The sequence below is a fragment of the Phoca vitulina genome, unplaced genomic scaffold (genome assembly GCF_004348235.1).
Source record: "Phoca vitulina isolate PV1807 unplaced genomic scaffold, GSC_HSeal_1.0 scaffold14, whole genome shotgun sequence".
Taxonomy (NCBI): domain Eukaryota; kingdom Metazoa; phylum Chordata; class Mammalia; order Carnivora; family Phocidae; genus Phoca; species Phoca vitulina.
The window spans coordinates 25663146-25677666 of record NW_022589717.1 but is presented as its reverse complement, the minus strand read 5'-3'; the positions used below and the strand labels follow the sequence as shown (position 1 = coordinate 25677666).

At 36.7% G+C, this 14521-nt stretch overlaps 1 protein-coding gene across 1 annotated transcript in view; it reads left to right on the top strand.

Moving 5' to 3' along the window:
• The window catches only part of IQCM (IQ motif containing M), a 363870-nt gene that overhangs the window by 36520 nt on the left and 312829 nt on the right, over positions 1–14521 (top strand). The window contains exon 5 of the mRNA XM_032412700.1: positions 13627–13717. Coding sequence (XP_032268591.1) covers positions 13627–13717 — 91 coding nt within the window. The remainder of the gene's footprint in view (positions 1–13626; positions 13718–14521) is intronic.

The following is a 14521-nucleotide window of genomic DNA, read 5'->3' as shown; positions in this document are numbered from 1 at the left end:
TGCCTCAAAGTTACCACCTTCTATGTTTAGCAGCCCTGCCCTGGTAATTACACCCTTCTCACCCCAGGAATATCTGCTGTGAGGAGTAAGATATAAATGAATATCCTTGCCATGTCAAGGTTAACTAAATGGTTGCGATTAAGGGCTGTGGTATTTTAGGTTTCTTCATGAGTGCTTGTATTTTTCTTCCTAACATGTGAATTTCATCAGCTTTACATTGGTTTTGTCTTTTATATCTGTCTCTTACTCCTGATGATTGCTTCCTTCCCAGGCTTCTTCAGACAGTATTCTAGGGGGGCTCAAGTAGGATCTGTGAGTCCTCAAAATCGAGTTCAGGGCCTATGTTAGAGTGTCCTTATGTATTTACTTGCTTCTGAGGCTCAGTTTGTGAATTTTTATGCCTCACTTTTTGGAAATATGTTCAGAGGGATTTGGGGTTATTAGCCAAGTCTCCTATATTCTTTAGGTTAGACACAATGGGAAGGAAAGATGGGTTCCCCCTGGCGATGTCCATAGTGGTACAGGAGTCCTACTAGGTAAGGCAAGTGCTGGGGAATTGATGTTTTGTGTCTGTGAAAAGCAAAAGAGACCATACAAACGTTAATGATGGCAGCAACAGATCCCTCTTTCCTGAGTGCTTATAAACTCAGTGCTTTCTATGCAGATAGTTTACAACTTATTTTACACATTAGAGTCTAATTTATAATGCTCAGGTGTATCATTCCCTAATTTTAAGAAGGAGGAAACTGCGGCTCAGAGAGGCTAAGTGGCTTACCTCAGGCCATGCTGCTCCCTTTAAGTTTCTCACACTCTCTGGTATGATGCATTGCCTGAAGGAGTGAGTTCTTACCAAGTTTTCAAAAACTCTTGAGAATTATTGCAACAGCATGGTTAGTACTAAAGAGTTTTTAGTAGGTGCCCAGCTGTAAGCTAAAAGAATAGTGCTGAGGTTTTTGAAGTCATAACCCAATGATGGACTTTGTTGTAGCGTGAGGAGGGAGCATGGGGAACAGGTATGAAGGGTGGTGACCTGACAGAGCTAGATAGAATCCTCACACATCAGCCAGTCAGTTCTTTAATTCCCTCAATGTAGGTTATCTGTGAAGGAAAGGCATGTGTCAACCCTGCTCATGTTAAGATTTATATATTTATCTACCTATCTGCCCATCTGTCCATCCATCCATCCATCCATCCATCCATCCATCCATCCATCCACATCTATCTTGATAAGAAAAACATGAGATTTCTGGATCAGAGACAGACTTTTAATGACTCAGAGAACATCTTACCTCACTTTCCCCATGCCTCATGTACAGTGGAGTTAGTACCACAGAAGAAGAGGCACTCTAGAAATTATGAATCTTAGAGCTTATTTGGGGGCACATTTGCCCTTCCTTCCTTGGAGAGGCCGGGGCGGGGGGCGGGGGGGGGCAGTGGCGGTGGTGTAAGAGAACAAGAAAGTGCACAAAGGCTTTATCAATGTTAAGTAAATCCATTCTGGGAGAAGGAAGTGAAGTGAAGGTCCCTATATATATTACTCTTTGGAATGTAAATAAATGGCTCGAGGGGAGGTGCCTCTAAATCTCTCCTGAGCCTCTGTCTTTAACTTCCCTGGCTTGTTTGCCATTCAAGTATCCTTTAACCCAGGTGCCAGAATGTGTTGCTCAGAGCCCTGACAATGCACAAACGGAAAAATATTCGTTGAGAATTATCTCCAGGGATCCTGACACCTGTTTTAATTTTGTTTAAGGGAAAGATCAAGATGGGCTGACTAGGGATATACACCGTCTTTTTCCATCAGGTGGACCAGAGCCCAGTAAGCCTGAGCGAAGGCTCAGGTTTGCAAGAGTCATTTCAATGCAGCCACCTCTTTGGTTTTTGTTGCTGTTTGTTTTTTGTTTAGTCATCTGTTTTATTTTTTTGCAGGAGAGGGTGACCCAAGAAGATCAAATAAACACATTTCTTCTGGGCGATTTTGTTATGCCTTTGGCTATGATGTTTACTTGGTAGAAATTCAGCTATTTCACTAGGGGATGTCTGGCGTTATTTTGCTTTTGGGGGAAGAGTGTATGCTACCTAATTTGCTAAAAGCTTAATGAGTACTGTTGTATTTTTTGACTGGATTAAGAGAGAAATGAATGCTTGATAGAAAAGTTTTAGGCATAAGAGTATTTATTTAGCATAATATGACTTTGTGTTTTGTTTTCAATATTTGTGCTATTCCTAAAAGTTTACATCCTTGATATAGTATTTTGGTAGCACTTTATTTTATGGCACAGGTAGCCTCCACTGTATAACATGTTATATGTCTGCCTCATCTCCTGTGGGGATTATAATCCATGTCATGTTATTATAACCATTACCACCACTAATTTTATTGAGCATTTACTATGTACCAGGCATCGTGCTAAGTACTTTGTATGTATTATTCACCCAGTCCTCATGGTAACCTATTGTCATCATACCCATTTTTACAAATGAGGAAGGTGAATTCAGAGACATGCTATAACTTCCTGAGGGTCATACTGGTGATAAATTTCAAATTTATATCCCCTCAAGTCTCTCTGCCCTCTTAACTACTTCTCTGTGTGATCCCTTATAAAAAATGCAGCATACCCACCTAAAGGATGAGATTCAGATTCCTGAAACATCGTATCAGTTAACAAATACTTTGTACCTGGTAGATATTGAATTGATTATACTTGAATAAATTGTCCTAAACTTTATTGGAGTTGTGTGATCTTTGTCTTCTTTTTCATTACTATTACATTAAATTTTTAGATTTCTGAATATAGTTAACCTATTTGTTGTTTTAGTAGTACATTTTGCACTATTGTTTTATACACTGAGGTCTCATAGTGGAGTTACATTGTACTGACAAAACATGTACTGATTTCCAGTATTCTTCTTCTGACATCATAGAGAACTTTATATTTTCTTGCATTTAATTCAATCTGCTCTTGGTTCCTGGATGAGTTTTCTTTGTTCATTCAGCATTTATTGAGTACCTGATACATGCCAGGCTAGGCACTTGAGGTATTTGTTCAATAAATGAATGAATATCTTTACTGTGGGATTAATAGAATATAAACTTTTGGAAAGTGGTGATGACATTTTCCCCTTTTCTTATAACTGCCATGGTCTCTGGCACATGGCTGAAGGAGATGGTCAATTACCACTTATTAGTTGAATGGTATTACATTGAGGATAATAATACCTATAGGAGGTTGGGGTACAAAAATATATAGTGAAATCTGAAGTATTCAGACAACTTGTCTAGCATATTTCCCTTTCTGACTAAAAATTCATTGTAGCTGTACCTAGTAGATGCATTGATAAATTACTTCATTTATTCAAGTAACATTTTAAAAAAGATTTTATTTATTTATTTGAGAGAGAGAGAGAGCAGGTGAGAGAGCACAAGCAGGGGGAGAGACAGAGGGAAAGGGACAAGTAGACTTCCTGCTGAGCAGGGATCCTGACACGGGGGCTCGATCCCAGGACCCCAAGATCATGACCTGAGCTGAAGGCAGACACTTAACTGGCTGAGCCACTCAGGCGTCCCTATTCAATTAATATTTATTGAGTTTCTGACTTATAATGCTATGTGTGAGTTAGAAAGGGAATAAAAATGTCTCCGTTCATTAATAGCTCATAACATACCAGAAAAAAGTTCGTTTGTTCGTTCATTCATTCATTCATTCATTCAGTATTTATTAAGCATCTATTATATGCCAGCCACTCTTCTTGACACTGATGGTGTAGTTGTGAAAATGGAGCTTACATTCAGCTGGGGGAGGATTGGCCAAAAGCATGCAAACAGATAAGATAATCACAAAACACAAAGATCACAATGAAGGAAATAGAGTGATATAATAGACTGTGGGGACACACTTAGATGCAAGTGTCATGAAGGCGTCTCTGAGGAACTTATATTTGATCTGCCATCTCAAGGAGAGGAGGGCGAGTGGTGTGCTGGTAAACTGGCACTATGGGGAAAAAAAAAAAAAGCCCGATATAACGTGTCCTGACTTTCATGGTGTAAATATTGCCGCTGTAGCTAATTTCAGGCTACCAAGGGTTTAACATCTAGATTGCAAAAGTTTCTAAAGATTTAACAGTTGACCATTGAAAGCTGGTACAAGCCAGCTGCAGCTCATCACTGGCAATATGAAGAGAAATCCAGGCAGTGCAAAAAACCTTGAGAGGGGACAGGAATGGACTTATTGAAGGTCCTGAAGGGAAACCGCTGTGGATGTAGAGTAATGGCAGAGAAAGTAAGGCTGGCGATGTGAAATCATGTGAGAGAGATGACCAGGAATTGGATGATGTACAGCCCTGTAGGTCATGGCAAGGAACTGATTTTTGTTTTAAGAGTGGTGGAAAGTGATTGAATGGTTTTAAGGCAAGTGTTATGATCAGATTTCCATTTTAACAAGAGATGTTGACCTCTATTTGTAAAATGGAGTCATAGAGGCTAGAAGGAAATAGACTAACCAGAAAAATATTTTTCAGTCCAGGCAAAAGATAATGTTGGCTTAGATAGGGTTATTGTTCAACACATATGCACTCTCTTTCTCTTCCACCTTGGATTGGAGTATGCTTCCCTGACCCACTGATTGTGAGATTGACCCTGTACTTGCTTTGGCCAACAGAAAGTAAGAAGACATGATGCAAGCAATACATTTAAATATATTAGTGGTTTAACTTGTCTCTGTACTCTTCAGTCTGCCATGGAAAGACTGTGCCCCAGGTAGATGCACCCTCCAGCCTGGCCCATCTAAGCCAGCTGACTCAGAGCTGCTCTGGCCAAGTCCAGGAACTGTGAGCAAACTCCAAGCTTGTAATCCACTGATTTTTGGTTTGGTTTTTAATGCAGCATTATAGTGGCAATTGTTGTGGAATTAATGGAATTGGAGAGAAATGGGCAAATCGGAGATATATCTTAGTGCTAGGTAATGAGTTTCTGATTTGAATGGGTGGCTGTATGATGATATCATTTACAGACATGAGAAATGCAAGGAAGAACAGTTTGGGAGAGAAAATCAAGAGTTCTGTTAAATATATTTGAGATACTTATTAACATGCAAGTTTACATGTGAGACAATTGTATACATGAGTGAAATTTTGAGGACAGGTGTGGTATAGAGAATGAAGTTTTAGTCATTGGTGTGTGGACATAATTTGTCCAAGGAGCTGGATGAAGTCTCCTAAGGAACAAGTGATGTTAACATAAAAGGGCTTATGATAGATGCTCAAGGCACTTCATACTCTAGATGTTTGATAAAAGAGGATGAGTCAGCAAAGGAGATTGAAAATGAGCAGCCTGGTTTTCATAGGAGCAAAGCCAGAAGAAAGTGTCACGTAGTCCCTTCACAGGAGAGTCACCATTGCCATTGTGTATTGCTGAAGGCCCAGTAAAAAGCAGACAGAGATTTATCCAGCGGGCGTGATAGTGCGGAAGTCATTGTGTCCTTGATACGGTGACTGTGCAAACCATATTGGGAGTGGACCGGACGGTAAGTGGGGTGAGGAAGTACAAACATTATGTGTAGATGGTCAGTTTAAACATTTTCCTATAAAGCAAAGAGAAGGTTTTGTTTTGTTTTTAAGTGATAGCTGTGATGATGACTGCATGAGAGGTAATCGAAGTTAAAGCCTTTTATTTGACCTTGGTCAGTTCGTTTACCTATCCCACTTACTGTTTCTTTCAAATCTTTGCCATTCTCCTGAAGACCCTTTCTGTACTTCTTTACTAAACTTCTATACCCCTCTCCCAGTAAATGACCTCGCCTCCTACTTCATGGAAAAAATAAAGGTCTTGATGGTGAACCCTCTAGAAACTTATTCATAGCCACCTAAAACTTTATCCACTTTCTTTTAGAAGAAAATACCTATTTTCTCTAGAGTATGGCTAAATTCTATCCCATCCCTTCCCTTCCTGCCAGGAACCTACCTCATCTATTATATATTATTTCTTCATTTTATGTCTCTACCTTCTCCTTTCCAATAATATATAAGCATCCTAAAGTCTCTCCATCTTAAAAATATATCGACACCAAAACATTCTTTCTCAAACTTATTTCTGTGATGGTCATTTCACCTCTCTCCTCCCCTTCAAACCATACTTTTCAAAGGGAGAGTCTACATTTAATATCTCCAATAACTGTATTCCTTCAAATCAGTGAAATCTTGTCTCCACTTCTATCTTTCCCTTTAACTGTCCACCAATAGCCTCATAATCCCTTGTCTTAAATGTATGAGATAATGGAAATAGATTTTCGTAATAGTGCGTTTGGAATTACTCAATTATTTGTATAATTAATTATTCAGTTAACTGAATGCCCTAGGACATAGCCTTCATAATACCCACATTAGGTTTTGCGTCCCTGGTGCCTAGCCGACTGCCTGTCACATTAGAGGCACTTGGTAAATATTTGTTGAATTAATGATTGAATTAGTGGATGTTGGATAAAAACACAATCCCTGTCCTCAAGAAACTATGAAAGAGTTCACAATGTAGGGAGGAATTGGTGTTCTATATAACACACATGTGCTAGAAATTCCAACAGTAGAAAATCATATGACATCCACCCAGCCCACACACTAGAATGTGAAATGTCAGTAAATTGCAATCTGTCATTCTTGACTAATGAATCTGTCTATAAATTTGCAACATTAAGTTTTAAATTTTATTATAATTCATATGAAATTGAATATAATTTAGATAGTGGGTCTTAAAAAAAAAGAGTGAAGGTGAGAAAAGCATTTTATAATCACTCAATATACAAAATCCAAAATCTCATTTTTTGAATGAATAGGATCTGGATTTAGCCTGTGTGAAGCACTTTCTTAGTATTATTAAGTCTCTGTGTTGAAGAGACCTTAACATTCTTCTAGCCCAACTACTTTCATGATATAAAATTCCTTAATATTTTCTGGAAAGTTCCTATCCAATCTCTGCCAGGAAACACCTGTGATGGGGAATACCTTCCCTTGTACAGTATCCAATTTCTGAACTATTAAAGCTCTAAATTCTAAAAAACTAGTTCCGTAGCTTCCATTGGTCTAGCTTAACTAAGTTTGGCTGCTTTTAGCCACCTGAATTAGAGCTCCTGGGCTTGCTTGCTTGTTTTTGTGGAAGAGGAAAAAAGGGATTCTTTATGAAAGTTAGGGGAGAAATGAGGATCAGTTGAAGGAGAACGTATATAGTGTCTACCATATCGGAGAAAAAAGTTGAAAGAAATTAATCCTTTACCTTGACAAACACAAACTAGTAATATTAAAAATTTTATGTAACTGAATAAGAGATGTTCAATATTTTATTTATTGATTCATGTAACAAATGTTTGATGAATGTGTTCAATACTGTAATGAAATGCTGAGGACTCAAGGGGAATAAATTCAGTTCACATCATTAGCAGAGTTTACAGACTAATAATGAGAAGGTGGGCCAAGTAAACAACAAGTGTTGCAAATTGTTTCAATGTTAAGATAGACCAAAGAGCTGAGTCTTGAAATGTGAATGGCTAGCAAAATGGGAAAAATATATCAGGCATTCCTTCATTAAACACGTTTTTAAAATCGAACCCTTGAGAATCCAAAATGAAAAAACCCAGAACAAATATAAACTTAGGGCAGAGTCCAGCTTTTGTTCCTGGTAGTTTCTGCATATTTCTGGTAGCTCATGGCTACCATTGGACCTTGCATGGGCAAGGAAGGCACACAGAAAATAACTAGCACTTGCAAGATGGGAAGTCAGGTCAGAGACTTCCCCAAATCTGAGACCCCTCAAAAGGTGATACTGTTAATGAAAGACTAAACCAAGAAAATAAAAAGCCTTGCTTTGTAAGAAGAAAATGGCAGAGAAAGCTGACTCTCTCAGCCTTGGCTCTGAGAGAGGAAAATTCAAAGAAATTTCCCCTTATGATTTATAACCACAAACAAGCTCACCTGGGATTGAATCAAAATCCATATTACCAGTATCTGAAAAATCCCTAAGTGAGAAATTAGTTTAACATTATTTTGAATTGAAAGTTCCCTTAACTGCCTGAAGGAAAAACAAGTTATTTCTTGAGGAATGGATCTTAATCCCAGGTTGCAAGTAATTCCCATTCCTATGGAATATGAGTTTACAATTAAAAAATTTTTAAATGCATGAAGAAATAGTCACTCTGAGTGAGAAACTTAGCCCTCCAGTTCCCCCAAAATGCAATTAGACTTATAAAGACCATAGATAATAGAATTGTCTGATAGAACAGAATAGAAAATAAGTCAGCTTAATATGTTTAAAAAGTAAAGTATAAAAATATGAATGAACTAAAGACAATAAAAGTGTTCAGGAAGATTTGATAAAGCAATTAAGGAACTTCTAGAAATAAATATATAATAATTTAAATAAGAAATTTAATAAGTTTTTAAATACAGATTTAATAGAGCTGAAGATAGAATCAGTAAACTAGAAAGGGTAGCTTAAGAAATTTACAAAAGGAAGCACAAAGAGATGGACAATATGAAAGATTAAGAGCTCTAGAGAGTATATTGAGAACTTATAACACAAATCTAATCAGAGTTTTCTAATAAAAAACACTAGAGAATGGGGAGAATGGTAATTATGGAAGAGATCACTGGAGACCTGATTCCAGGTCTGGGACAGAGAAAGGACAAAGTGAGCCTAGAACTCTTACTGTGGCAGAAAGGAAGGAATGTTCAAAGACTAATGGAGGTATGTCGAAATGGTACAGGAACTGACTGGCTGATTTTGGCATTATGAGCATCAAAAAGAATAATGATGGGAGTAGATTATAACACACTGAGTAAAAAAAAAGAGTTAATGTGTCCCAAAAAGGAGGAGAAAGAAAAAGAGGAAAATCTCTCCTTTACAGATTAATACCAGTTTATAAACATAGAAGAAAACACATTAAAAAAAAAAACCCACATTAATTTGCAATTACCACTGTAATGACTGACTTAGGGAAGAGTTATTAGTGGATGCTAAACCATGTTTTTATGAGAGATGGTTGAGGAGCAGCCAAAGTATCAGCCAGAAGTTATTTAGTAATTACAAAGGGAAAAATGTATGTTTATAATGGAAATATTTGATAGTTGCCACCTTAATCAAGTGATTAAATTTAGTAAAACCTTTTATAAAAAATTTAAAGACTTTTAATTTATTCGTTTTAGAGAGAGATAGAGAGAGCACAAGCAGGGGAAGAGGCAGAGGGAGAGGGAGACGCAGACTCCCTGCTGAGCTGGGAGCCCGATGTGGGACTGGAACCCAGGACCCCAGAATCATGACCTGAGCCGAAGGCAGATGCTTAACCATCTGAGCCACCCAGGCGTCCCTAGTAACACCTTTTGATGTGATGTAATAGGAAGGACACCATACCACTTCTGTACTATTCCTGTCAAAAATATTTAATTTTAATTTAGTCATAAAGAAACAGTGGGAAGAATTCAGACTGCCTTCAAGAATGTCAAAAAAGATGAAAAAGGGTAGGAGGAATGTTCTAGTCAGTGCTGTCCTTTGAAAGACAATGCAAACCATAGATATAATTTAAAATTTTCTGGTGGCCACATTAAAAAAGGTGAAGAGAAACAGGTGAAATTAATTTAATAATATATTTTATTTAATTCAATATATGAAAATATTATTTAAACATTTAATTAATTTAACATTTTAATTAGATATATTACATTTTTGTAGTAAATTTTAGAAATTCAGAGTGTATTTATACATATAGTATAGTGAATGTGTAGGAAGTGTATTTGTTCTTAGGAGCTATGTGATGAAATATTTAAAGGTGGAATGTCATACTGTTTGTAGCTGACTTTTAAATGGTCCAGCAAAAAATAAATTATGTATAGACATATATGTATATGTACATTCATATATGTGTGTGCATATACAAATCAGTAAGGTTATAAAATTTGATGTAAACAACTACATTAAGAAGTTTAATTTATTAGATGAATATAGAACAACGAGAGATAGAATCAGACAAATATGGAACGTTATGAAAATTGTCTACACACTGTCAGTAAACTTCAAAAAATTTGGAATTATACATCATGTTCTCTGATTACAATGAAATTAAATTTAAAAGCAATGACAATGATAATTTAAAATCCCATAATTTGAAAATCAGAGATTACTTATGGAAAGTAAGGAGGATGGATTGGAGGGTATCATGGTTGGAGGCAGGAATTCAAGGGAAGAAGCTGTTAGTGTTCAGAGGAGAGATGATAAAGGTCTGCTTTGAGGCAGTCTGTGTGGGAAGGGATGGAAGGGATTTAATGACTGATTGTATGAGGAAGGTTGAGGGAGAATGAGTATAAGGAACTTCCAGGTAGATGGATGGAGGGTAGTGTCATTAATTGTGAGGGAGAAATGATAATTGGGATGTCTTTGGGACGTGTGTTTAGAGATAGTTGGTTAGTCAGATTTGGCACTTGAGAGTGCTTTGGCAAGATATATAGATTTTGTGAGACATCTGCATTTAGATGATAAGTTTAGCCATGGGCATGGACCAGATCATTTAGGTAAAGGGTAGAAGGCAGCCAAGGAAAGAGCCGTGGGGCATATACAACAGCTGGAGGTGGTCTAAGCAAAATGAGTCCACGAAAGAGATAGGTGAAAGAGTCAGAAGTGATGGAAATTGAATGGTTGATTGATTCCAGTTGAATGAATGGCCAATTCCAGCTGAATTCTGAGGAAAGTGTGGTAAATAGTGTGAAGGACTAGAGTCCTTTGGTTAGCAGTTCTAATGCCCTATGCTCCATGTGTTTGATTTCATACAAAAAACCCCAGATAATTATTGTTTTACCTTCATTTTCTTTTCCCAGTCTCTCTGTTTGTCTCCTATTTACCAATTATTCTAACCAGAGGTGATTTATAATTTACGGATGGGGTGGCTGGGTGATAGACATTGGGGAGGGTATGTGCTATGATGAGCTCTGTGAATTGTGTAAGACTGTTGAATCACAGACCTGTACCTCTGAAAGAAATAATACATTATATGTTAAAAAAAAAAAAAAAGAAGAAGATAGCAGGAAGGGAAGAATGAAGGGAGGGAAGTCGGAGGGGGAGATGAACCATGAGAGACTATGGACTCTGAGAAACAAGCTGAGGGTTCTAGAGGGGAGGGGGGTGGGAGGATGGGTTAGCCTGGTGATGGGTATTAAGGAGGGCACGTTCTGCATGGAGCACTGGGTGTTATGCACAAACAATGAATCATGGAACACTACATCAAAAACTTATGATGTAATGTATGGTGATTAACATAACAATAAAAAATTAAAAAAACTAATGATGTAATGTATGGTGATTAACATAGCAATAAAAAAAGAAAAAACAAAAACAAACAAACAAACAAATATATAATTTACATTCCAGAACTGAATTCTAGAGTTTGGTATAATTGGTGTAATTGGTCTAGAGACTAGATTTTACATAAAGGGAATAGTTATGAACTCTGAGATGATATAATTTGCGCAAAGTCACACAATAGTCTGGTTCCCCATCCAAAGGTTTAGTAAACTAATTAGAAGTAATGTTGAATTTTTTATATGCTTTAATTGCCTTTCTAGAAATCTCTCTTTTCTTTGAGGGATATAACTGTACTTATTTTTTTATTTTGGATGCAGTCCTAACATGATTTAGTTAAATGTTACCATGGGGGCTTTTAGTTTAACATTTAAATAGATTATGGCCGAAGTTTTTAACAGATTTTTTTCAAAATGGGCATATAGGGGTGCGTGGCTGCCTCAGTGGAGCATGCAACTCTTGATCTCAGAGTTGTGGGTTCAAGCCCCATATTGGGTGTAGAGATTACTAAAAAAAAAATAAGTAAACTTAAAAAAAACCCCAACAAAATGGGCATATCTTTTGCTTTATTAATTCTTATAGTAACACAAACTTACTTTCTTTAGCATCACTGTAAAATTCACTCTAAGTTAGATCTCTGGATCACACATCTCATGACCTTTCCTCCCTATCCTTTCTCTCCTTTGCTTTTTTGCGGTGATTTTTGCTGTTAGTCATGCTGTCCATTGAGAGTGGCAGTCACATTTTATTAATTGGTATATCCTACATCTCCCCTCTCTAGGAGTTAGGACAACAATTTTCACTAAGTAGATATTTCTGAAATAAATAAAATAAATACGCATGTTGAGTATGATAGCGATTAACAATGCAGGCTCCAAAGACTGCCTGCCTGCATTTGAATATTGACTCTATCTACTGCTAGCTATATAACCTTGGGGAAGTTAATCTCTGTTTCCCTGCTTCCGTTTCCTCATCTGTAAGATGGGGAGAATAACACAACCTAATTTATGGTGTGCTTGTGAGAATAAAATACGATAACCCAGGTACAGCAATTAGCACACATAGCATATGGCAAATATTTTTAAGATTCAAAATTATAAATTCCTTCTCTACTTCTTCATCTTAGTATGTTTCTCAGTCTACCATGTGTCTTTACTTAAAGTGTGTCTTTTGAGCTCCATAGTCACCCTCCAAATTAATAAACAAGGCAGAAATGACAAGGCGGGCAGTAATGATGAAGGAACTTACAGTCAGAGGGATACAGGTTGGAGTCCTGGCTCTGCACCTTTTAATTTACCAGATCTTGGGTAGGCTGCTTTCCTCCCATGTAAAAGAGTAATCACTGTGCTTCACCAAAAACAAACAAAAATGCCAAGAACTGGTTCTGAGGCTGAAGTGTGAGATGATTTGCAGGGAATACTGAACAATATCCCTGGTATATTATAAATAGTCCATACATTTTAAGATTCTGTTTTCCATTTCTCCAAAATTTTTATATTTTCTGTTATATGTTTTAAATCTAAATTAACATAATGTGGTCAACTATGCTCTTCTATTTGTTAGCATTGACACACCAACCAGTTTGTAAATATTTCCGAAGTAGAGGGTTTCATTTCATAAGTTCCCTGTATCTTTAATATATATTTAACGTACCTGAGGTGGTAGCTAGAAGGCGCTTTAGAGATATCAACTTAATATTTTGTTATAATGTTTCAAACTATGTTAGTTCTATTATCTGTACAAAATACAAAGTAATATGTATTTAAAAATATTTATGTAAATTTCTCTCTAGACTCCAAGAACTAGATTTTTTTTTTTTAAGCAGAACTTTGCCTTTCCTGGACTTCAGTCTCACTCTATCAAGTTGATGAGTGTTCTTATTTACATTAACTAATGATTGCTAAATTATTTTAAAATAGCAGACTCTCCTATAAAAGCTAAGCCTTATGATAATAATGATGATAATGCTGATATGTATAAATGAGGCTGTTGGAATTCATTGGTACGTGCTGTGCTATTGCAGACATTTCTCGAGGAGCTATCTCCTTTCTGATATATGCAGTTCATTTACTCTATACCTTCAGTGCTAAATTTTAGTAATTGCAAAACATCTGAGGAGCAAGGGGTGAAAAAAAAACCACTCAAATGTGTTTCTAGAGTATCTTTGTGTTAGTAACTTGTTTGAAAAATATTGTATCTCTTGTTATTAAAAAATCTGTGATTTGCAATTTAATTCAAAAAATGCACTTAGAACTTGAAAACAAATCGTATACAATTAAAACTTATTTTTTAAATTCCAGAACAAGTTAAGCTGGGTAAAATAGTGACTAATATTGAATCAGTGGGTAAAAAAATGGAGAAAGAAAAGCATCAGCACCATGGGAAGTCCAGGTAATGTGTAATTAGCTATAACCTATAGAAAATGTATAGTTTTATTCTACTGTGCCGGTATTTCATGACCAATTGTCATGGTTTCCCAAGTCTATTAACACCCCATGCATGAGGCTAATTTATCCTTCTGCTTGAGTCCCTCAAAGCGTATCAATTATCAAAATTTTAGTTTTCAGTTCAATTAACTTTTGAACTGGGGGATGTCTGAGTAGTTAAGCAGACCATCTGGGTTTTACAGTGCATAAGCTCAAATCCAATTTGTGGCTTTCTTGAGAAAAATGCCATATTTTATGATAATATTACATAAGTTTGGAATTTTAATAACTCATCTGCAGCAATTATGGAGCAGAGTTAAATTATAATTTTTCTTTTTTAACTTAATAATTTAAAGTTAGTCTTTTTCCAACAGAGGGTGAGGCTGATCCTATAGAGCAGAGCTTCAGGATAGGCACTTTACGCATTGCTTCTGCTTTCCAAAGGTGTGTGGAGATGGGTCAGTTACTTTTCTGAATTGTTCCACTAACTGTCATCATCGTCTTCAAGATAACTTTACAATTGTGTACATAACTGTTGACCCTAGAGCTACAGAACCTTTAAAGGCCCTTCCAGCACATTTTGTAGGAACATTTATACTTGTACAATGTAAATACTGCTCGGTTAAAATGTATTTTTTAGTGGCTTATTTTACATTACTTCACAATGTAGCCTTGTCAGAAATTTGGGGTAATTCGGGCGCCTGGGTGGCTCAGTTGGTTAAGCAACTGCCTTCGGCTCAGGTCATGATCCTGGAGTCCCTGGATCGAG